Source organism: Syngnathus typhle, linkage group LG5 (genome assembly GCF_033458585.1).
Source record: "Syngnathus typhle isolate RoL2023-S1 ecotype Sweden linkage group LG5, RoL_Styp_1.0, whole genome shotgun sequence".
Lineage (NCBI taxonomy): Eukaryota > Metazoa > Chordata > Actinopteri > Syngnathiformes > Syngnathidae > Syngnathus > Syngnathus typhle.
In genome coordinates, this window is record NC_083742.1 from 16,099,955 (window position 1) to 16,122,490 (window position 22,536).

General features: G+C 44.2%; 3 protein-coding genes and 1 long non-coding RNA gene across 7 annotated transcripts in view; 1 reads left to right on the plus strand and 3 right to left on the minus strand.

Annotated features, from left to right (window-relative positions):
• LOC133154331 (neurogenic locus notch homolog protein 1-like) overlaps positions 1–13,520 on the minus strand; it is a 38,795-nt gene extending 25,275 nt beyond the window's left edge. For 2 of the 3 annotated variants that reach the window (XM_061278955.1, XM_061278954.1), the window contains exons 1-2: positions 2,435–2,744; positions 1,213–1,294 (exon numbers count right to left, since the gene is read on the minus strand). In XM_061278955.1, the coding sequence (XP_061134939.1) occupies positions 1,213–1,294; positions 2,435–2,492 (140 nt within the window). In that variant the 5' untranslated portion in view covers positions 2,493–2,744. Of the gene's footprint in view, positions 1–1,212; positions 1,295–2,434; positions 2,745–13,381 lie in introns of those variants that run through there. The other variant, XM_061278956.1, reaches the window with a different exon arrangement.
• Positions 11,601–15,611, plus strand: inpp5e (inositol polyphosphate-5-phosphatase E). 2 transcript variants are annotated; one of them, XM_061278957.1, is made up of 9 exons: positions 11,601–12,590; positions 12,854–12,977; positions 13,123–13,220; positions 13,300–13,544; positions 13,710–13,817; positions 14,200–14,361; positions 14,514–14,629; positions 14,695–14,831; positions 14,984–15,611. In XM_061278957.1, exons 1-9 carry the CDS (start codon positions 11,890–11,892, stop codon positions 15,108–15,110), a joined length of 1,818 nt encoding a protein of 605 aa, XP_061134941.1. In that variant the 5' UTR covers positions 11,601–11,889; the 3' UTR covers positions 15,111–15,611. The 2 variants fall into 2 exon arrangements, with proteins under 2 accessions (XP_061134941.1, XP_061134943.1); XM_061278959.1 differs by having other exon boundaries at positions 14,700–14,831.
• LOC133154337 (uncharacterized) lies at positions 14,267–14,811 on the minus strand. The gene is made up of 3 exons (XR_009714455.1): positions 14,692–14,811; positions 14,410–14,558; positions 14,267–14,339 (listed from the first exon to the last, which is right to left on the minus strand). It is a non-coding gene; the product is annotated as an uncharacterized LOC133154337 (long non-coding RNA).
• A 260-nt stretch (positions 15,612–15,871) lies between the features above and the next one.
• pmpca (peptidase, mitochondrial processing subunit alpha) lies at positions 15,872–19,555 on the minus strand. The gene is made up of 13 exons (XM_061278961.1): positions 19,441–19,555; positions 18,960–19,162; positions 18,795–18,874; positions 18,562–18,644; positions 18,353–18,447; positions 18,179–18,279; positions 17,603–17,866; positions 17,433–17,525; positions 17,225–17,343; positions 16,890–16,980; positions 16,758–16,820; positions 16,530–16,674; positions 15,872–16,189 (listed from the first exon to the last, which is right to left on the minus strand). Exons 1-13 carry the CDS (start codon positions 19,485–19,487, stop codon positions 16,020–16,022), a joined length of 1,554 nt encoding a protein of 517 aa, XP_061134945.1. The 5' UTR covers positions 19,488–19,555; the 3' UTR covers positions 15,872–16,019.
• Between the last annotated feature and the right edge of the window lie 2,981 nt (positions 19,556–22,536).

Genomic DNA, 22,536 nt, shown 5'->3' on the forward strand with positions numbered 1-22,536 from the left:
TCGGTTCAAAATGCAAGCATCTTTTGGGCTACGGGGCAAAATAGCTGCTATCCAGTCTGATGTTTCCAAAACAGCCAAATGAAAACCTGATTACATTCTGTCGTAAACACACTTGCACATGCAAAAATCCCTTTTGAAAAGGCAAACCTGGAGTGAAAGCCTCATGCTCTATCTTCATGTTTAATTGGAGAAGTCTGAGAAGGAGGACATTGCAGAGGCACAATGATGGCTTTGTGGCCCCCAAAGAGAAGATGGGGAAGGCAGAGAGGGGCGGGCGGTCGGGCGGGCGGTCGGTTGGACGATGGGTGGTAGAGTAGCCAGGAGACTAAAAGGAGTGAATAACACAACCGGACCAAATTAAGCTGTGGCAGGCAGCCATCTTTGGCTGCCTGGTTTTGGGGTTTAAAATGACTGTAACGTAACCGTGCTAATTTTCATTAGCCTACCAGAAGTTAGCATTAAAGGGCAGGTCAAAACTTTTCTTTGCAATGCTATGTTCTATGCGAACTCACTAGTCTTAACTCCTTTCTCTGATTAATATTGTGCTTGTGGGATATGACTTAAGCAGCAAATTGCACCGATTTTAATCCGTCTCAGGTGGCGGCCATTTTGCCACTTGCTGTCGACTGACAATGAAATACTGGACGAGCACAATAATAATCAGAATACCGTTTAGAGTTGCGGGGAAAATGACAAAACAAGCCAGGTTCACAAGTGAATAAATGACAAAGGCATGGGAAAAATTTGCATTTTTTGGAATGGGCCCTGCATATGAAGGCACTTCACTGCAGACAGCGTGCATAACTTTGGAGAACCCTATGCCATCTGTCCAGTGGGAGTAAGTGAGACTGAGGGCCACTTTGGGACAAAATCCAGAGAGAGAGCGAGAGCGAGCGAGAGAAAGAGGTAGAGGAGGGAAAAGGGGTTATAGAGGTCTGTGTTGAGAAAGACAAGGTCTGACGGTCTGGCCTCTCTGGGAAGCCTCACCCAGATTAGTCACACAGAATTAATCGCTCCCGAGAACAATGGCCGCCGGGCTTCTGGAGACCCCAGCTGTCGCTTGTTGAAAGAAAAACAAAAATAAGATTTAGGGCCGCCGTAGTTAGGCCGCAGAGGGGGCTGGCTCGCACGCGGACCCGCTGCAGACCGCCGATGACTCAAATCAGACACGCGCCCCGCTCTGTTTTGTACAAGTTGAAGTTTTGTACTCACTTGCACTGTCCGTTGCCGTCCGGAGTGGAATCACATCTCCCCTGGTTCAAACATGACTCGGTGGGCATGAAGCATCTCAGGCCTACCGAGGGAAAGTTTAAGATCACAATAATACATCGGCACATGTTGTGAAAGGACAATTTGGGTAAACTACAAAAATGTCAAGTGTGGGTACGATTGACTGTCACGGTGGTTTGGTGGGAGAGCTCTCTACAGCCTGAGCTTCTCAAAATGGAGGACACAGATTCATTTGCAACAAGTGTGTTGTCCAAGTTATAATTGTTTAAAACAAACAAACTAATCGATCATCAACTTTGGGCCAATGGAAAGCTGATAGAGCTGTACCTCATGACAGAAATATGACATCACTGCATGAATACATTGAGTTATTTCTTAAGAAAAGAAAAGCGGTATAACTTCAAGAATACTTTTCCCCCAGAACAAAAAAAGGCATTTTTTAAGAAAATATCTTATTTAGAAGTCTTGTTGTTTCAGAATAAAAGTTGTACTATAACAAGAAAAAGGTTTCGTTTACGAGTTGACATTTGACTTTCTTAACTTGTCAAGCTTTGATAGCATAACTTTATGATTTTTTCTATGCTGACAAAATATTCTTTGTTCTTTTAAAGATTACTTTTTATTTCTTAAAAAGATGTCTGCAAAAATACACTGTAGAGAACATTTTGGAACAAAACCAATACCAATTAAGAAACTTAAACAGCAGTTTTTGATCTTGTGATGATTACTTTTTTCTTGAAAAAAATGATTTAAATCCCATGACATTACAACTTAAATGTATTGTTGTCTTGTTATTTTTCCCCTCAAAAAGAGGCAACAATTCTTATGGCATTGAGGGTTTACAAGATTGGCACCAGAATTATGAGGTGGGTCCTTGTAAAAATGTCCAAAACTTTTGAGAAGCCTTGCTCCAGGCACCTGTCCGTCCCTTCGATAGCCACATCAACAATTGGACAGAATGGAGAACTCAACGCAAACGTTATTCAAACGAGCATAAAAATCCCCAAAAGAAACTTATTGCATTACTTTGAGTGAGTTCATATGGAGGAAGAGAATGAATCATAAATTCGATTTGAACCAACTGTGACTTGAGTCATGACAACTCCGGTGTGTGTTCACAAACGCAACAGGTTGACTTAGAAAAAGTGGTTCACTCAAGAATGCGACATACAGGCGATAATTTTTAAACTTTAGGGTAACTCACCACGTGCTAGTCCAATCAGCCACAACACTAAAGTTACTTTCGCCAAGAAAATCGGCATTCCTTCAGGTTTACAAAGTGCTCACGCATAAAGTCCGCATGGGTTGTTCATAGATCCGAACGTCTTCTTGTCTGGGGCTGATGAGAAGGGAGGGAAAAAAGTTGCAGTAGTTCCGCGGTAAGAAAAAAAAATTGCACGCCCTTGCCAACGGAAGATGTTGTCGCCACACTTCTCCGGCTGGAAATGACCCCGAGTCGCTCGCTCCACATCTGGGGAGGCGAAGCGGGGAGGAGGGCCATCGGCCGGCGCGGTCCCACGGTGCCCCCAGCTCCTTCTCCCACCCCCTCCCTCCCTCCTCCAAACAAACACACAGTTGATTAAGCGATAGATATCGCGGAGAGAGGAGGAAAAAAGTTTGTGTTGTGATCTCACTCCACACTTTTTGTTCCTTTTGCTGCGCAGTGTTCCAGCAATTAGTGGGGAGAGCAAAAGCTTCAAGAATGCTCAGATTCAATTAATGAATAAAGCAACATTCTTTTTTTTGTATGCTAATTATTTAGCATGTTTTCAAAATGGCAGCGCGAGTTAAAATCTCCCTAATTAAAAAAATAAATAAATACTACATCAGTTCATTCAAAGTTTATTTGAAAAGCTATTTTAGGATATTTTTATGCACGTAGAAAGGGGAAAAAAGTTCCGGAGAACAGTAGACTGATTGTCCCTGAATGCATCAGCGCTTGGACAAAATGGCTTCTGGCAATTAGAGAAAATAAATATTAGGATTTATTTGACAACAAAATATTGGGATTTATTTGACAATTTAATCGTAATAAACTGAACACCAATCATATTCAGTTTTGGAGAAAAATATATTCCTTGAATTTCAGTTCAGAATAGTGAATAGCTTATTTAAGAAAAAAAAAAAAAAAACTTTCATAGTGGAAAAGAAATACCAACACAAAATAAACAACCAAACTACCATCATCACCAGCAACAACATAGCGGCATCAACTGATAAGTCTGAGAAATTCTCTATTATCAGTTTACATCTTCTTCCACGCTGATAAACAAACGCTGATGTCGTGAGGTCAGTTTTTTGAGCTAAGTCAGCACAAAATGTCTGCAGATTCCAATCAAGTGCTGTGTGAAACCAATTTGAAATGCCTCCCAAAGGTTTCTATTTGTTGTCGTCGGAAGAGTTACGTTTCGGATTCACTTGCGATATAGATTTCTTCGCTTAAAAATGTATTTCCAAATCTAAGAATCATTTACTTCCTTTTTTTATAATCTTCTATTTGACCAAATGTCTGTTTTCTTGCCACCACTGTAGCAACCACCCAACTTTTCCTGAGCAGTTATGAAGAACTGTTAAACTGCCTCTTGCATCACTGTCAACTACCTCCTGTTTTGTTGTATAAACCACAATGACACACGACTAGCTTGCAGGTAAAACTGCTGCACGAGTCCAAAAAAGCAAAGAGACGTTAAGAGCGCCTCAGGAAAGGCAAACTCCAGTAAATGTGACGTGCCCAACCTGTAAACTGATTCCACGGCCAGTAAAAAGCACAATTTGATCCGCTCATATCAGTATTGTCATGGAAATGTATTATATTAACTAAGCCCATAATCTGCTTTTGATTTGATCCCAATCGGTCAATTAATTTGTGTATTCTAATGCGTAACCTCATTCTGTGTTTTAAATTGGTTCCCAAGGGTTTCAATGACAAGAATGGAGGTTTGGTGAATACTCTAAATTTTAGCGTTTCTTTTTTTGAACGGGTTTGACATACTGCCAAAATTGCTAGTTGTTGCTTATTGTGCTCATTGCCAAATGTAAGCCAGACCCAAAAGGTGTTTACGCTTTGGCATTGTGAGGTGGCGGGTAAACAGGATTTGTCTTGATTTCCTCCTCATTGTATGAACCCAGGGGGCCCTCAGGGGGGCTGTGCCCACAACTGGCGCAGCGCAGATGGGGCAAAGCTGTTCTACTTGATCAGCTTTACAAGCACGGACAGCTGCACGGGGTCTCGTTTGGGTCAAAAGCACCAAAGCACATGTTCAAGCTAATACAGTAGCTGTCATTATTTGATAAGCAACGCATGACTGGGTATCGGTCCAGATTAAAGACTCGATTGACTTGATCCAGCTGGGTTTAATGTTACGCTGTCTATCTTTAACAACTGTTTTGACACGGATGAGCAAAACCTCTTTTCTTAAACTGAGGTTTCGTTTCGGTAATGAAGTTTAAGACGTGCGAGGTGGTGCTAGACTGCGAGCGTCGTGTTGGCTTGTTTGAGCCTCGACGACTTCTGGATCCTTTTCTCTCGCTCTCTCCAATCACAGCTTGAGGCAAAGAATGTGAAAAGTACTTAAAAAAAAAAATCACTTTGCATACAAATCTTCTCATGAGTGAGTTTTTTTTGTGTGGTTGTGTGTGTGTGGTCGCAAACAGCTGCAGCAGGTGTGTATGTGCGACATGTCCAGACATGTATGTAAAAACAGATACACACATAAAGACATTTCACATCTAAAGCGGTGTACACACATTGAACACTCCAAGACAAATGGCTTCCGCAGAGAGTAGCTTCTAATTATACAACCTTGTTTACTACTTAAGAGATTCGCAGGCTTGTAATGAACCGTGAGGCCCGAGGAAAAAGTTGACCCTCGCGGCCTCGCATCCCTTGTGGTACGGCTATTATTAGCGGAACAACATCCGCAAGGAATCAGACATAAGTCAAGCTGTATGAATTCTAAACAGTCCCCCTCCTGATTTTCTATTTCGAAATAACGCGGGAGTTTCCCCCCAGCTATTGGGTGGGAAAAATTTGCAGATAATTGAACACCCACCCAAAAAAGGTTGATCATTTTAGACAGGGCTATGGCCTGTATAAACAAAACTCCTCCTCTCACCTCAACAAGATGGTGCCAAAGTTGAGCAAGACTTTGGCCTCAGAATAAAAACAAGTCTGCGCACTACTGCTTTAAAGACAATCAAATACTGGAAGAATGACAAACGCTAGCATCCGCCAGATATTACATCTTTTTTTTTTAAACTTAGAAGACATGACAGATGTCAGAATGTTTGTGAACATGGTGTCCATGGCACACATGCAGAAAAAAAAATACCTGAGGGAAGGAAAATAGACCATTGTATTGCAGTGCTATTATTTCCTGAGTGGTTCACACAGAGATGAATGCATCCGGCTCAGTCTGTATTGTTCTTATCGAGGAGGAGGAGGAGGCTCCAGTGACTTTTTTTCTTGAATTGAACATTCTACTGCTACCCAATGTGAGGAAACACGGGCGAAGGTCTTTGGCTCCTGCTTTCCGGCGCTTGAGGCAAAAGAGGCGGCTGCTGCCGGGAAGAAGGTGCGACGGGCCAAGCACCTTGTGGAGAAATGTGAGAAAATGTCAACGAGCAGTCCAAGCGCATTGATGGGTCGTGCAGATAAAGTACCACACCCCAAATGAAGACAAACGACAGCTCATGCATTGACCTTACGGGCCACAGTTTTGTAAGTGACGAAGAAGTTGAGGAAAAACTCCGGGGCGAGGTCATTTTTATAAAAGGAACTCAAATCAGACTCAAGCGGAGTGAAAATGGACCCCGAGGTCGTGACATCATGCGAGCAGCAAAAGAAGGGAAAGAATGAATCTGTTTAAATGGCATGAGAAATAGCACCTCCGACTCATGGCACCGCATTTGGCTGTGTGGGAGTCGGTCAAAAATCAAGCACATAAGCGGAAAGCCACTGTCAACAAAGATCAGACACACTGAGAAAAAGCCAAAATGGAAGACAGGAGGGAGAGTTACATTGTCGGTGCAAAAGCTTTATCCTCATCAAATTTTTCTTGAATTATTAATGCAATAAATGCTGGGTGGGCCGGTTTAAAAGATTTGACCTAAATAGCAAAAAAGCAAACAACTGCGACAAAACAAAACCTCGAACGTGTAGCTTCTACTCAAGCTGAGCGGTAAACAAAAGGAGGAAGTGGCTCAGCGCGTCCGGCAGAGCTTCCTGTTTGTGATTACGCGTCCAAAAACATGCTTAGCTCTCTGGGACCTCCTGCCACTCTTGCCTGCTAGTCCAAATGGGAGCAGCATTGGCCCGCTGCGACTTGTCGCCCGAGGTCGGGGCGCCACCATCGCGGGAAGCAGCTGCTTCAGACATAAAAGTAGTGCTGTGTCGTCTTAATGATGTTTAATAAGTGGCCTGTGCTCAATTAGCTTAATGGGTACAGGAAATAATCAGAATGGTACATATCTGATTTTTGGGGTAGTATTTGTTTATTGATATGTTTTGTAATTCTTTTTATTCAATGTGTTCATTTATTCAAATATTTCTGTAATTATGCAGCTAATATTTTCACATTTATTTTGTGTCTAATATTTTTTTCCTAATATTTTTATTGTTAAACTTCATGCTAATATTCGTACCCCAGTCGCGGGAATAAAATATCTCCATATTTGAGCCTGTTTTGTGAGGTCATCTAACTTGTACAAAGACTAAAGACTAGTCTGTTCCCAGATGCAAAACACACATAAATATCATTCCCTTGTCTCCTTTCCCACTGTGGAGCAAAACCATTTTGGGAAAAACTGTGACCACTTTGATGCTCTTTAGTTTATTATTCTAACTTTGGATGCCTCTAGACTGTAAATGAAAGTTCCATGAATGTGTGTGAGCTTGTTTGTGTGAATAATCTCATAATTAGGAGAGGAAAGGAAGGGTCCTCTTCGGTGCCGCTGTGTATAAAGTCTGCATGAGAACCCGTGACATGGCATGGCACACAAAGGGGCAGGAAAGCAGGAGTTTTCTGTCCAAGACAATGCGGCACCTGTGACCGACCGTTCATGAGGGCGTGAAGGGAAGCAAAAGGAAGTTCACACACCTTAATGGGACCTGATGATTTCTAAACACATTGGGAGGCAGATTCAATGTCATTTAACTACAGCAATACCTCCCACCAACATTTTCCATTAGGCAATTTTATTTGACATGATTGAATGTTTATCGAGCTAACAACTAGCACAGGAAACTAGCATAGCGGTCTAAATTTTGTTTCCAGAAAATATGCTTCGTAGAAGCTTTAGAGTTCTATCAAGTTAGCGGGAACAAGAACAAACAAGACCAAAACACAAATCTCAGAACAAACTAACAAAGAGTAGGCAATTGTGAAGTACCTTGCTAGATAGCACCATGACAAAAAACAGTCTAAGTCTTTTGGTTCACAACATTTTTAAAACTGGCTTGAGCCAACAGGAATGGGAACAAAAACAGAACCAAAAACCCCTGCATCAAATCGGTCATCGGCTTCAGGCTAGTTAGGTAGCTACTATAAGTTAGCATCTGATGCTAACGTAGCTGACTATGGGCAAATTTGATAGTCCTGTGCTCACCATTCCTGCACCTGTTGTTAAAAGCAAACATCGATTTAAGACTCACCTTTCAATACAATTCACAGGCTGCTTAAATATCACAATCCCACAAAGATATGCGCAGACGTGCAGACACACACGCACACCACATTTATGGGAACAAAAATACAAGCTGGGTGGCATCATAAAGCCCAAAGAAAATCTATTGGGAAAATAAGTTAATTGTAGGGTTTCAACAGATTACCTCATTTGACATCAACAAAACTTTAGGTTCTCACCATTGGCTTGGGGAGGGGCTGTACTCATGTTGACCTTTCAAAGTAAAGCTCCAGTTTTTACTGAGCTGGGCTGGGTTAAGCAAAGCAACGCCGAAACCCGTCCCTCCTCCATGTTTTAAACACATTTGCTTCATTTTTTTTTTTTTTGCATTCAATGTAGACCTGCTGTAACTTGCTATCAAGCTAAACCTTTACCTGCTCAGATTAACAAAGCAGCCCTATAACCATTGATACGGGTTTGATTTTCAAACTTGTTTGTTTACGGTGTGCAGTTCAATCTGCATACATCGGTAGGTTCACACCCCTTATCAGACCCTCCATCGGTTTCCCACATGATGTGTGTACGTACAAGCGCATGACATTCCCACTGACTGAGAAAATGCTGACTGTGCAAAGGTGTGTTTGCTGGGCCTAGCAAATGTTGGTCGTTGTAATTCGGTAGCTGCCGTCAGGCATCTGTGAGACGGACAGTTTCCCCAACCGCCACACTCCTTTGGGTTATCATACCTATGGATGACCCCCTTTAGGTGGATGGGGGGCCCGCCCTGTTGACCCCCCCCCCCCTTTGCACGCCACTGGTGTGAGTACTTTTGCCATGGCTGATGCAGACCCCTTTTTTCCATCCAAGCAAATTCCTCAAGAGCCTGGGAAAGAAGCTGTGACATCAGTAAACATGTTTCCGTGTGAATGTCCACGCAAACCTCACACACTCTGGAACTTTTCCCCTGCTGCGTTTACAGTTAGTGCATAAGCGGCAACAAAGCAGCACTTTTGCATCTTGCTCACATGTGTTTTCAGTGCTTAAGAGAATATCCGAAAGACCCGGGAAAAAAAAAAAGTAGACGGACAATAAGGTCTATTTTTAGCCGTAATGAGGCCACTGGTGACCTTCGCTGGAATGTCACAAAAGGGACAGAGTGTTCCACCAAAATTCATCGCTCACCAGTCTACCTTTGAACTTGAAATGTTTCTGTACTGTCATGTTTTTAAGCAAACCTGTAAGTTGAAAAAAAAAAAAATATATATATATATATATATATTTTTTTTTTAATTCATTGTTTTTTTTTCTTAGTATTCTGATCAAATTTTATTTTTGACAATTTCTCCCGTAGGAATGCGAAGTTTCTGATTTATATTTCTGGTTCTGTTTTAGAAGTAAGTTTTACTAGTTTCTGTCGTCATGGAGATCCCCCATGGTACAGGGTCAGTCCAGGTTTATTTTTTTCCATACTTGGGAGCTTAAGTTGACATTGGGTCTGGCTGGGTGTTGTGGGGGGGATGGGGTGAGAAGAGCACAGTTCCCATGCCCTGGTCCCCCCCTCACCACACACACACACACCCCCCTTGGGACTTTTTAACGGCAGATGTGACGTCTGGGGCTTCCCGTCCCGTCCGGTGTCGTCGTCTGGCTGCCATCCGTACTGTCTACAGAGAGAGAAGCACGTCCATCCCGTCACACTGAAATTATGCACCGCGATAACTCTGCACTGATTTGCCTGCAGTTGTAAGTGACGAGCCAATCAGAGTTGATGCCGTCACAATCCCAAATTCGAATGATCGGGTCATAGTGGAGAATGAATAAAACTTAATAACTAAGCCATTCGTGTTTTAACTTCTATTTGATAGATTTCGGTACAAATTTGCTAAAAATTGAAACCCTGACCTTGGCTTGAAACCCTAATTTAAAACCCTGACTAGGTCTTAAAATTCTCTCATTTTAAACCCTGCCTAGGATTGCAAACCCAACCTGGGTTTGAAAGTCTTAACTTTTAAATACGAGTAAAAAAAAGATGTTTTCACTGGACTGGGTTTGTGTTTTGGGCGGAAAAATGATGGAGACTATCAGAGCCATGATAAAAGAGGTTGGAAATAAGGCCAAGCTTAAGGCGCCCGTCGAGCAGATAGGGCGGAAAAGAAAGTAAGGCTCCCGCAGATCCAGCCTCAGTCGGGAGGCCTTTATCTGGCTAATGCATTGTCTTACTTGGAAAAACCTCAGGCTCGGAAGGGAAGATCCGGATTGGATCCTCCCTCCTGCCAGTAGATTAGGACTGAGTGAGCGGTCTCCCATCAGCCAAGTTGCTCTTTGATGGCCGCCAGCGGCTGTCGACACCCCGGAGGACGTGACCGTGAACAAGGCCACCGATCCGGGTCTGACGAGAGGCTCTTTCCGATCTCCCTAAAGATTTGTAAATAAACAGCGGTGGCTCGCTCTGTCTGGAAATGGTTGCGGGGGTGCTCGAGTACTCGCACTAGTCTGGACTGAAGTAGAAGCAACCTAGAGATATTTGAGTAAAAAAAAGATGGTAACCCCAATCCTGTCTCAAAGCTTTCATTTGAAATGTAACTCCTCTTGAAAATGTATCTCAGTCTGGAAATCCTACTTTCAGACCATAACCCCATCTTGAAACTCTAATTTAAAACCCTAACCCTGTTTTCAAATCATAATTTGAACCGCAAGCATAATTTGAAACCCCGTCCCTTGTCTGAAACCATAACCCTGGCCAGAAACCCAATTGGAAATTTAACTTTAGTGTCAAATTGTACTTCAAAATACCAAAATGTCCAGACTGTCTTCACTGTCCTTTCCAGTCATGAGAAGATATTTCGAAAAGATCCCTTTGAGGTTAAAAGGCCAGTCAAAGAGTTCTCAAATTAAACTAGTGCCATCAATTTTAATCTGCGTGTGCCACTTGAGAGCCATCATCTTCACCGCCCCCCCCCCCCCCGCCTCCCAGAAAAGTATCTTTTGTGTGCTTCTCCCTCATTAATTAAGCATATGTCTTCTATTTGAGATTGAGCAGGAGTGCACACAAAAGCACAATTTGCACCCAATCTGAAAGTGTAATGAGAGCGCATGGAAGGAAGAAAAAAAAAAAAAGACGAAATGACAAAGACGAGTCAAGACAAAGGCGAACGGAGGGATGAACAAGGAGGCCTCCCTCTGAATGCAGATGATTGTGTAACGAGGGATTAAGTGCTGGATTAGGGGTCCTTATGAAGATGTTTCTGATCCTCATTAAGGACCTCGTCTCATATCGGGGCATCGATTTCCCCCCAGCATCCGCATCCTCTGGAGGAGGAAAGATAAAGAAAAAGCGAGAAGGAGAAGATGTGTTTCTAATAATACGCTCTTCCGAGACTAACATGACTTTTGTATTCCGAACATTTATTTTTGCTTCGTCTCATAATAGCAACTGAACTAAGTAACTTCACTTATTACATGCTTGAAAAGTCACATTCTTCTATTAGAAAACAGTGTTTGGGTTTCGATCTAGGTTTTCAAGACAGGTTTGGCTTGTCAAGTTAGGGTGTGCGATCATAGTTAGGGTTTAAAGACAAAGTCAACGTTATAAACTTAATTTCTTGTCTAACCCTCCCCAGGAAAGCTGTTGTAAACCAATTATGAAAATGTAGGGAGTTACATGTAATTCTGCCACCGACCATGCGAGGGCAGTGCGACGCCTCGTTGATCACGTTGCCATCTTCCTCTTGGCAACGAAGTAGTTGTTGTCAAACGTTGCTAAGGAAGTCGCTCGGCTACTTGTTACGTGTACTTTACACACACGGGGTGATTATACGATAGTTAACGGGGCAATACCTGTCTGGTTTCCTATGTTAATGACGGATTAACGATAGCAAGAATGTATTTCTTGCTGTTGAACAGGTGAATAGTTTGGTTTTTCGGCGTATGCCGAGTTAGTTTAGCGAGGACCGTGTTAGCCTAGCCGCACTGCTAACCGGCCACAGATAGTTTCGAGAGAATGAAACAGGCTGACATTTTAAAAATCAGACAGGGATGACGGAGAACGGAGACAGTGTAAGGCCGGGCAACCGCAGCCCGGCGCCGGTCGCCAGTGACGGTCGAACGCCCAAGGCCCCCTCGGCGGACCGCAAAATGTGCAAGGAGTTCAACAACGTCCTCAAACTGCAGCAGGCTGCGCGGAACGCGGCGGGAGATAGCCCGTACCAGCCTCGGCCGCCCTCGCTGCCCAGCAAGTGGAAAGGCAAGATGCCGGAGGAGAGCGTCCGCGCCCGGAGGCTGCGATCTAGCCAGGAGAGCCTGAGCGACCCAGTGGGCTCGTCCACGGATTCGCTCAAGGAAGTAGCTTCCCCTACAAGCGAGGCCATCGTAACATCTCCCGGGTTGTTTCGCGAAAGAGGCAGCAGTCTATCCGATTGCGAGCGCAGCTCGACCACCGTGCCGCGGAGCGACCCATCGGAGCTTCGGCTGCGGTCCTCCAGGGTGCGCCTGTCGCCGGTGCAGCCCACCTCGGCGCCGCTGCCCGCCCTGGGGCACAACTTCGTTTCGGCCGCTCTGAGGGCCGCTAATAAGATTGACAAGGACTGCTCGGATTACGCCTCCAGGAGGAGTGCCCAGAGGCTGCTGCACAGGAACCTGAGCGAGGGCGACGCCGGTTCGGATAGCCTGTCTGTCAACTCCATGAGGTCCACCGGCAGCGTGTTGAGCCCCATTAAACCCCAGGAAGTCAGAAACAGGTACGACGCCTGGACCAATGCTGGTAGGCACAATTAAGTTGATGGTTGAAGTTACGTTAAGTAGGGCTGGAGAGAACTGGTCATTCTCATTTTGTTGGGTTAGGCAGCTGCACACGGTTGGTGGGAACTATACCAACATATCGCCTAGCTTTGTTTTCAGGGTCAAGTACCCGACCCCATCATTCAAATTGCCTGTCCTTGCGTTAGAACATTACGAGTCCAAACAAAGAACAAAGAAATGAAGACAATGCGGTGTCATTTAGGAGCTTTCTGGAAGGAGGCGGGCTTGGCAGCGGTGCCCTGCTGGGGGTGGAGGAGCTTCAGCGCTACTTCCCTGATCGGAGGCTCGGAGTCTACGTGGTCACATGGAACATGCAGGGAGAGAAGGTATGGCGCAGATTTTTGACAACGATACCACTGTTGCGAGCATCACAGAATTTCAGCGTGGGTGTGCGTTTGGTTGTGTGTCTGCCTCTTGTCAACGAATGTGTCTGTGTGCGGTGTGCCTTTCTATGTGTTTGTTGCACCCCAGGGCCTTCCTTCCAACCTTGACGACCTCCTCCTTCCAACCGACTCAGAATATGCACAAGACTTTTACATTATCGGAGTGCAGGAAGGATGTCCTGACAGGTACTCGGCTCCCTACTATTAAGTCGCTCTGTGCATTACACAAATTTGTGTATGCGTGTGTGTGTGTGTGTGTGTGTAGGCGGGAGTGGGAGACACGCCTCCAGGAATCTCTGGGTCCACACTACGTCATGCTGTACGCGGCGTCTCACGGCGTTCTGTACCTCAGCGCCTTCATCCGCAGAGACCTGATCTGGTTCTGCTCCGAGGTGGAACACGCTACCGTCACCACCAGGATCATCTCGCAGATCAAGACCAAAGGGGCCGTGGCTGTGGCTTTCACCTTCTTTGGCACGTCCTTCCTCTTCATCACGTCACACTTCACCTGTAAGTATCAAATGAAGATTTTGTCTCGTGGTATTCTCACGCATTGTAAAAAACAAAACAAAATAACACGCATCTCACCTAAAGCCAGCTGGGATAGACTCCAGTGAGCATAAGCGGTATAGAAAATGGATGGATTGTGCTGACATGTCACAAAATGTCTTCCAGCTGGAGATGCCAAGGTGTATGAGAGGATTTTGGACTACAACAAGATCGTGGAGGCATTGGCGCTTCCCAAGGGACTCCCCGATACCAACCCTTACAGATCAACGTCATGTAAGGAAGGGGTTCTTTCTTAATTTGGGTGTCCGAAAAAAATGCAATTTAATAATGCTGTCATTGGAAATAAAGTGGCCTCTTAAAAGTCCTGATATGATTGTAATCACTAAACTGACTTCTTTGCAATTAATGCTACATGCATGACGTCAGCATGATCTTTTAAAGACTTGGTCCAGCTTTCAAAATTAATCATAATTTTTCCATTTTGAATAAAGCAATTTTCCATTTACATCAATTGGTCGTGAATATGCATGGTCAACTTTTGGCCACTAGGGGGTGCTGCAACACAACACTTTGAAGGAAAAGGCCCAGGGTAATTTAAAGACGTCTTTTTTTTTTTTTTCTAACCTCAGTGTTTTGCTCCTTGTGTATCACGTAGCTGACGTCACCACGAGGTTCGACCAGGTCTTCTGGTTCGGAGACTTCAACTTCCGTCTGGGTCACGAGCGGGCCAGCGTAGAGAGTATTATCAAGAGAACGTCTGGGGACGACATGGACGCCCTGATGGAGCACGACCAGCTATCCAAGGAGATGAAAGACGGTAGATTTTCATTGAATTCTTAAGGTAGTTAGCTAGGTATGCAGTTACCGAAATAGGCAGGTTGATGGAGAAGTAGGTAGGAAGACAGACCCATGCAGACTCTTTTAAGATTTGTTGCCACTAGATGATATTGAATGCAGATGTGTTTTCAGGTTCAATCTTCAAAGGCTTCCAGGAGGCCAACATCCACTTCCCACCTACGTACAAGTTCGACATTGGCAGCGACGTGTACGACAGCAGCGCCAAACAGAGGACGCCGTCGTACACCGTAAGAAGCACCACTGCTGTCAACGCTAACAATAGAAAAAACAATAAGTATGTGTTCCTCACCAGGACAGGATCTTGTTCCGGACCAGGTACGCAGACGACATCCACGTGCTGAAATACGCCAGCTGCTCCAGCATAAAGACCTCGGACCACCGGCCCGTCATCGGCATCTACCACGTCAAACTAAAGGCGGGCCGAGACACGTGAGTACCATGATGACTCAGATTAGCGTAGAAGTAATTAGATGGATGGAAAGAGGCACCCAATTGTGGCAACAAGTAGGTATGCACAATTCACAACTGAACCTATCCCATTACCAACTCCAGATTTGGTAACCTACTTGTGTGTTGTGCAGTATTCCGTTGGGAGCGGGCCAGTTTGACCGCAGCCTGTATTTGGAGGGCATCAAGAGGAGGATCAGCAGGGAGCTGAAGATGAGGGAGACCATGAAGAACCAAAGCAGCGTGTGTGTCATTTCGTGAAACACCCTCAAAACCACAGACTGGACCTCAGCGCCACCTACTGGTCAGAACGAGGAGCACTCGAGGGCAGGAACCTCGACATGCCCGTAACTCAAAGTCAGTATTAATGGAATGCCTTGGGACATTTGTGGAACAACTAGCACATTACTAAAATCGGTTTTAGATGCTACTGCAAAGAACAGATTTCTTTTGTTTGTTTACCCCCATGAGCAGCTGCTATATTCGCTTTCATCTTTTTATTCCAAGGATTTTTTGTGTGTGGTCCTAACCAGATGCCTTACACCAGGGGTTCTCAAAATGATATGATAAATGATGCCAAGTGCATACCTTTGTGGAGTTAGCCTAAAACCCAGACCCTTGCCTGTATAATATTACTTGTATTACCACAACTTGTCCACGTAGTGAAACACTTAGTCGTTTCTATGAAAGAAGTGCCTGGACGAATCTCCTCAGGATTTTTTTTTTCTACAGAAGCACCACAATAAACGTTTTTTTTTTTTTTTTAAATAATGGGGAAAGGCTTGCTTTTATTTAACAGTTGCCGTCCACGTTTCAGCACGTTTTCCACCATGCCAGTTCAGTACTTATGTAGATTATGCACAATGCCAGGGGGTGCTTTAGACTCGTTAGAAAACTGCGGAGCCCCAATTTAGATTCTCCTGCTTTAAAAAAAAAAAAAAAAGTTTAAAAACAAGAGCTTTACAAGAATCTATTCTGATTTTACCGTTGCCGTGCGGTCATTTTTTCTTTTCTTTTTTTAAAATATTCTTTGACCAACCTCCACATGAAGCACAGAGAAAGAATAAATACCATCTTGTATTACAGATTACTTACTTGCTGGAGGTATTAGTCCGCACCCGGAGAGTTCAGCGCGAGTGTCCATTTTGTTTATTTACACAATTTTTGGTTTTATCGGAAGAGGCGGTAAGTGCGTGGCAGACGTCCGTCTTTGCTGGACAGGGCAGCCTGGATGTGCTCGTAGGAAGGCAGCTCCATCAAGTCCCCCAGAGCCGCCACGGCCGGCTTGCTGCGGAGCATCTTGGCCGTCACCCGTTTGATGTCGTCCGCCTTCACCTCGCCTGCGATGCCAGCAAAAATGTTTGGTTATTTCTAAGATATTTTTGTAAAATGTATTTCCTTTTTAGGGATGCATCTAGGGTGTTTTTCATACAAGTTATATACATATCTATTTCTTTATTTTGTATTTTAGGAGACTAAAAAGTTTAGATTTCTTGTTGAGAATTCTTTTAAATTTGTTTTGTTTTTTCTTATATTTTAAAATATCTATTGTGTGTGCATGTGTAAATGCTTCTCTAAATATATTGGTTTATTTTTTATTATTTCTGCATTTTTTTTCATTTGCGTGGAACGTGACCGTTTTTTTTTTCTTGTAAGGACTTGTTTGACATTTGTACTCACTTATGAGGGCGCAGAGCTCATGGGGCAGCTTCCTTTTGCCTGTGGAGAGCACCTGGCGGCCGACGTCCTCGAAGATGACAGGCCTGGCCTCCAGGTTCATCATTAGCATGGACTTGAGTTGCGTCTTGGCCCGTTCCAACTCCATCTGCAACCAACCCCCCAAATACAACAACGTTAATTAATTAAAAAACAACAACAATGACAACACACGAGTCCAAGCACACCAACCTCTCCTGCCATTGCTGTCATCTGAATGAACTCCCGTGTTATAATCTCCACCATTTCGCGAACCTGCGAGCGCAAGTCGAAGTGAGGAGTATGAACAGAACGGGTTCCATTTGTGACATTGTCGGTAATGACCTGTCGGGGGTCTGCGCTTGCGTGGATGCACAGCAGGCCGCTGTCCTCGTAGCTGTGGTGGTATGACGTGGCATTGTACATCCAGTGATGCCTTCGAGAAACGCATGACACCCACAACACAAAATTCAAATAAAGTTAATACCAACATAGACTTAAGATGGACTTCTCCCATGCGAGGACATCACAGTTCATTTATGGTGGTCACACAAGACAGTGATTATGAAGCAACAAATGAAAACAACAATTTTACAAACTACAAGCAAACAAATTTATACACGCGCACACGACACAAAAATTATAAAATTCATGTCTAAATGAATGAAAGTTTATGTTACCTGTTGAGGACATTGAGGTAGAGGCGCGTGAACATGCCTTTGCCGGGTCCGCCTGCCGAGAACGAGCCGCCACCGCCCATCATCATGTTGAGCACCGCCAACGGGATGAAGTCATCCTCCTGGACAGAGACACACCCAGATGAACTAACCCACACACAAACCTCTGCAATCCCAAGCTACAAATACAACAAAAAAAATAATTTGACACCAGGAAGGAGCAGGTCTCCAGTCCGATCATGATGTGCGTGAGTTCTGGTATCGGCGTCGGTCCAAGGCTCACGTCCGACATGTCCTTTTCAATCTGAAACATTCAGTCATTAAATTCCCACGCTTATCCCTTAAACCATGGCCCATCTGAGAAAGCCCAGCGGGAGTCACCTTGACAATGCCCCCAGTGTACTGCGCCACAGAGCGGTCGACAAGGTCCGGCACGGCGTCGCCCCACACGGGCCGGACATCAAGCAGGTAGCGGCGGGCGCATTCCAACAGCCGCTCATGCTCCACACCCACGCCGGCCAGGACCATGCGCTCGGGCCGGTAGTAGCCCGAAAGGTAGCCGTGCAGCACTGCCTTGTCGATTTTGTCCACGTTGTCTGGCGGGCAGAAGCGGGGAAGTCCCACCGTGTTGCCTCGGTATGCCGCCTACGACCACACGCACGTGTTTCAGAACAATGCACAATGTTACACTTGGGAGCAATGACAGCATTCACAAATCAGCTTGTTGCGTGGAGTGTTTTTTTCATACTTATTTCAGACTTTAAATGCTGGAATGATACTTTGAATCATAAAATAACAACAAGAAAACGGAAAAAAATAACTATACAAAGACTGGATAAACAAAAATATGAACTGAAAATATAGACACTAAAAAAAACGCAAAAACCTCAATGACATGCATTCTAGAAGGAGCTGCACAGACTTGACAGTTCCGTTATGAACGAACGGTGGACTGACGGTGTGAATCATCTCGGTGAGTAAGGGCTCAGGGTCCGGCCGCATGTTCAGGTCCTCGAGCTCAAAGCGAATTGCCATCCTGGTCATCTCCATCTCTTCGTCTGGACGCAAACAACGCGCGGTCGGAAATGGTTCCTTTCAATTGCCTGAGATCTTTCGAGGCGGTGGACTCACCCAGCAGGCGGGGCTGCAGGACGGCGTCGGCCAGGAGGCTCACTACTGTGTCCAAACCCTTCACCTCGGCAGACACCGCATACATGGTGGTATCCCTGTCACACAACATCAACATTAGTAGCACCGGCAAACAGATTTATAAAGAGAAAAAATAAAAAAAAATCAGACATCAAAAAATAAAGTCATTGGTGAAGTATTGGTGACGATACCTGGATGTTTGGCAGTCGCAAATCCCTCCGTGTTTCTCCAGCGTGAGCAGAATCTCATCTTTGCTGCCATACTGAGCTGTGGACTACAAAGACCGCACTTAGTAAACTTTCGATGTGTGTGAGAAAAGTGTGATAGTGCCACAAAATTTGAACAGAAACAATTAAATGACCGCCGTTACAACACATTGGGTTTTCAATGTTATGTTTGTATTCATCAACAAAAAAGTACTTACAGAAAAAGCAAGCTTTTCCAAGAAGTGAGCTATTCCACTAGGGTACTTTGCTTCATGTCTGGATCCAGAGTTGACTAATACTAAAAATAACAGAAAATATTGTTTGCCATGTTGAAATGAGTACAACTGGAAACAGGTGGTTCGCCATTGAGAGTGGCGACTTACTTCCAACGGTGCAGAATTGTCCAAATTTGTTCTGCGAGGCAACCTTGAGGCCATTTTCTAACGTAGTGATCCTAGTTTCATATTTTTCCTGGCCGTCCACGGACGCAAAGACGGGCTTGGGAATGCCGGGAAGTGGCGTACATAGCGAGAGGTTTGGGTAGCTACCACCGCTGCTGTATTTCCTGTACGCCGCTATGCCAAACCTGTAAGATACAAAATGAGGACTCCAATGGCATGACATAGCAGGAACGCGTTGTCATTCCACTGTCAAATTTCACTCATTTCGCCAAAGAGAAAGTGACAGCCGTCAATTAGCACCAAGCTAACTCATTAAGCACACGCCGCACGACCCTGGAAGTTACAAGCACGCAAATCAGACGACAACATAATTGTTAGATAAATTGTGCTGCGTCACGGGTCTATCTGTAATGCGACGACGTTCATTTGGTGTTTCTGCTTGTTATCAACAATCGTTCGTTACCGTTGAACATTACTCCAGGTTCGACAACGGGACATGTGAGCCGCCATCTTGACTTTACCGGTAAAACGGAACTGAACGCTGACCCGAAAAAGGTTCAGTAAAACACTTCCGGTATGACACCGTTCCAAAAATTAAATTAGATATCTTTTCATAAACATTCACACATTTTATACTGTCCAATAACAATAGTAAATTAATTAATTAATTATTAATAATAATAACCTCTGGTTTTAGTAGAATCTTTCTTTTTTAAACACGTTTCCACTTGATTGGCGGGTGGGCAGTCCAGTGAGACAGCTATTTGTATAATAAAAGCAATTAAAAACTCAATTTTACTTGGTATGTCCATTTTCATTCAAACCCAAACTAAACAATTGATTATAGCTTAAAGCAAGCAGCTCCACATTACAGCATCAATTCTGACCCCATTAACATAACAAACGGCCTTGTGGTTCTGACTAACTTCAGCACTTTACCTCAGTCACATTATTAATCAGAAACAAAATTGACAGCGTTAAAGTTGCTGTTACCATGCAGGTTGTTTCATTAGGAATACGTGTACCAATAAGCTCTAATACAAAATCAGCATTAAAAAAGTACAATTCAAAAGCTGATAATGCATGTTTACTGTTACTGTTTGCAGTGCTTCCTAATATTGTAGATGAATATGGTATGGGCGCTGCCGCAGCTCCTTTGGCTTCGCTGAGATTCTTTGATGTTGTTCTCAGCCCGAGCGAGCGTGTGACATTCTACCTTTGTCTGCTTTTAATTAAAATCAGCGCTGGGCCAGCATTGATTATAAATGGCTGCATTTGTACTTTCAATTTCCATACTATTATGCTGAGCACGCTAGCGGCCATTTCCATTTGCAAGGCAGTGGGAGACAAGTGTGACAAGGGAAACACACTTTTTTTTCCACATTTGACATCTTCAGCCGGCTATAAAATTGATAAAGCTCATGAAGACACAAACAGATGCAAGTCCAATTGAATCAATTAAGTGTGTGTCCCTTGTGCTAGGTGCCAATGTAAGGGCCATTTACCCTCATCAAGCCTCCATCATTAACCCACATTTAACAGGGAAGCTGTGCAAAGTGCACTTCAACCAATGAGTGTCAGTATGGATCGCAATCTGCGCATTGATTGACAAGCTAAAAGCTTGCTAAACTGGGTCGGTAGCTAAATAAGTGGTGAAATAATTTGGTAGGTAAGGTGGTTAAGTAGGTTAGTAGAAAGGTAGTGTGGTGTCAAGAAATGTACATATTATAGATGTACGTATTCTTTAGCCATTCTCTAATGAAATTAAAAGCTGTAGCTGATTATTGTAAACTTCTCTGCTAGAATTTTGCCAGACACAACCTAGTTGGACTAAACTTTTATGTATAATAAAATTGACAGCTTATATTAATACAGATCAATTTATTATTTGTGTGTTAAAAAATACATTGGATTTTATTTGCTAAATTGTACCTATTTTTTAACTTTCATTTTGGATTCCACATCTTTTTTCGGCATGTCGAGGTGCATAAAAGAGCTTACAAAGGAGAGGTTCTTTTTTGTGTGCTTCAGCATTACAGCTGTTTGCTTTGAACGAACACTTGTACGAGTGTGTATGTGTGTATGCGTGTGTGTGCACGCGCACATGTGTGTGTGTGTGTGTGTGGCAGCTGTTTATCGGCGCCCTCTCAATGAGCGAGTGCATCAAGAGGACACAGGGTTTGCACACCGAAGGTCTACACAGCAGCTCTGCAAAGACCACACATGCAAAGACTTGTTCGGTACTTGGTGAGTATTCAACTATTACCGTTGTGTACTGCATGTATTATTGATACCAGGCAATGGGGGATGCTGCAGTCAATCCACTTAGTTAATTGTTTACACGGAGGATTTCCAATTAGCAAGTAGAGATGTTATTGAGATGCTAAGTGTAAATGACGCATTGTGACCTTGGTGAGTCATGCAAATGGACACCCACGCAACACGAAAAGCTAGCAGCCTCGAGAAGAGATGACTCAAGACCAACAATGCCGTCTTGTCTTGAGAGTCAACCACTGTTGTGAGGGCCCAAAATTTTGTGCTGTCTTGCGAGCCTTATATCTATTTACTCACTCGGCCAGCACTCTTTACATGCTAGTATGTCTGTCTGTCCATCCATCCATCCATCCATCCATCCATCCATCCATCCTTCCATCCTTCCATCCTTCCTTCCATCCTTCCTTCCTTCCTTCCTTCCTTCCTTCCTTCCTTCCTTCCTTCCTTCCTTCCTTCCTTGCCTTCATCCATTCACCCATCTCTACCAGGCTCACACCTCCACCCTAACCCAGTCATCTTCAAATGCAGGCCCTCCGAGCTAGATCAAAACTGTGCCTTCTTCAGTGTCATGCTAATGGAGCATTACATAAGGCAAAAATGTGCTCGTCGGCCATGCACGCCATCCCTTACATGGACGAGGTGAGATCGCCATGAAAGCCGATATAGGATCAGACGCCAGCCAAAGAGAAGATGTTGATGTTGCCGGTACAAAGCTCGGCAACCTCGTTTCATGTCATTCCCATTGAGGGCGCCGTGCACAATGCACTCGATAAAGTGGCTGGCCCCATTCACCCACCAAAAGGGACGAATCGGGAAAGCGAGGAGGGGGCTCGAGGAGCAGAAAAATAACATGAATGTGGTCGTAATTTAGTTAATATTGAGGAATCTCATCACCCCATCATGCAAGCAAACCTATTGGAGATCTCGTTCACAGACACCTTTAATATGATAAGATTTGCTGGGTGTTGATTTTGGACTTCATGACAGTACCTGCTTGTCAACGAGGGACACAATGGCTGAAACTGTGTGGCGGTTTCTTGACGGTGGACTTCTTCAGTAGGATGCGCGTCTGCCCTCCACAGATGATTCCCGGCCTCTGCTTAGTCGTCCTGTCCAGTCTGATAGTCTCGTCCCGGCCGGGTGAGTGCATACTGTTTTTATTTTTATAGGCTCAGCTTGAAGCATGTCTTAATCGGTCGGAGAAGTATCTTAATCTTTTTTTGCGATTTTACCAAATATACCTTTTGCACGAACGTGACAAGATGGTGTTTGGTCAGGTTTGGAG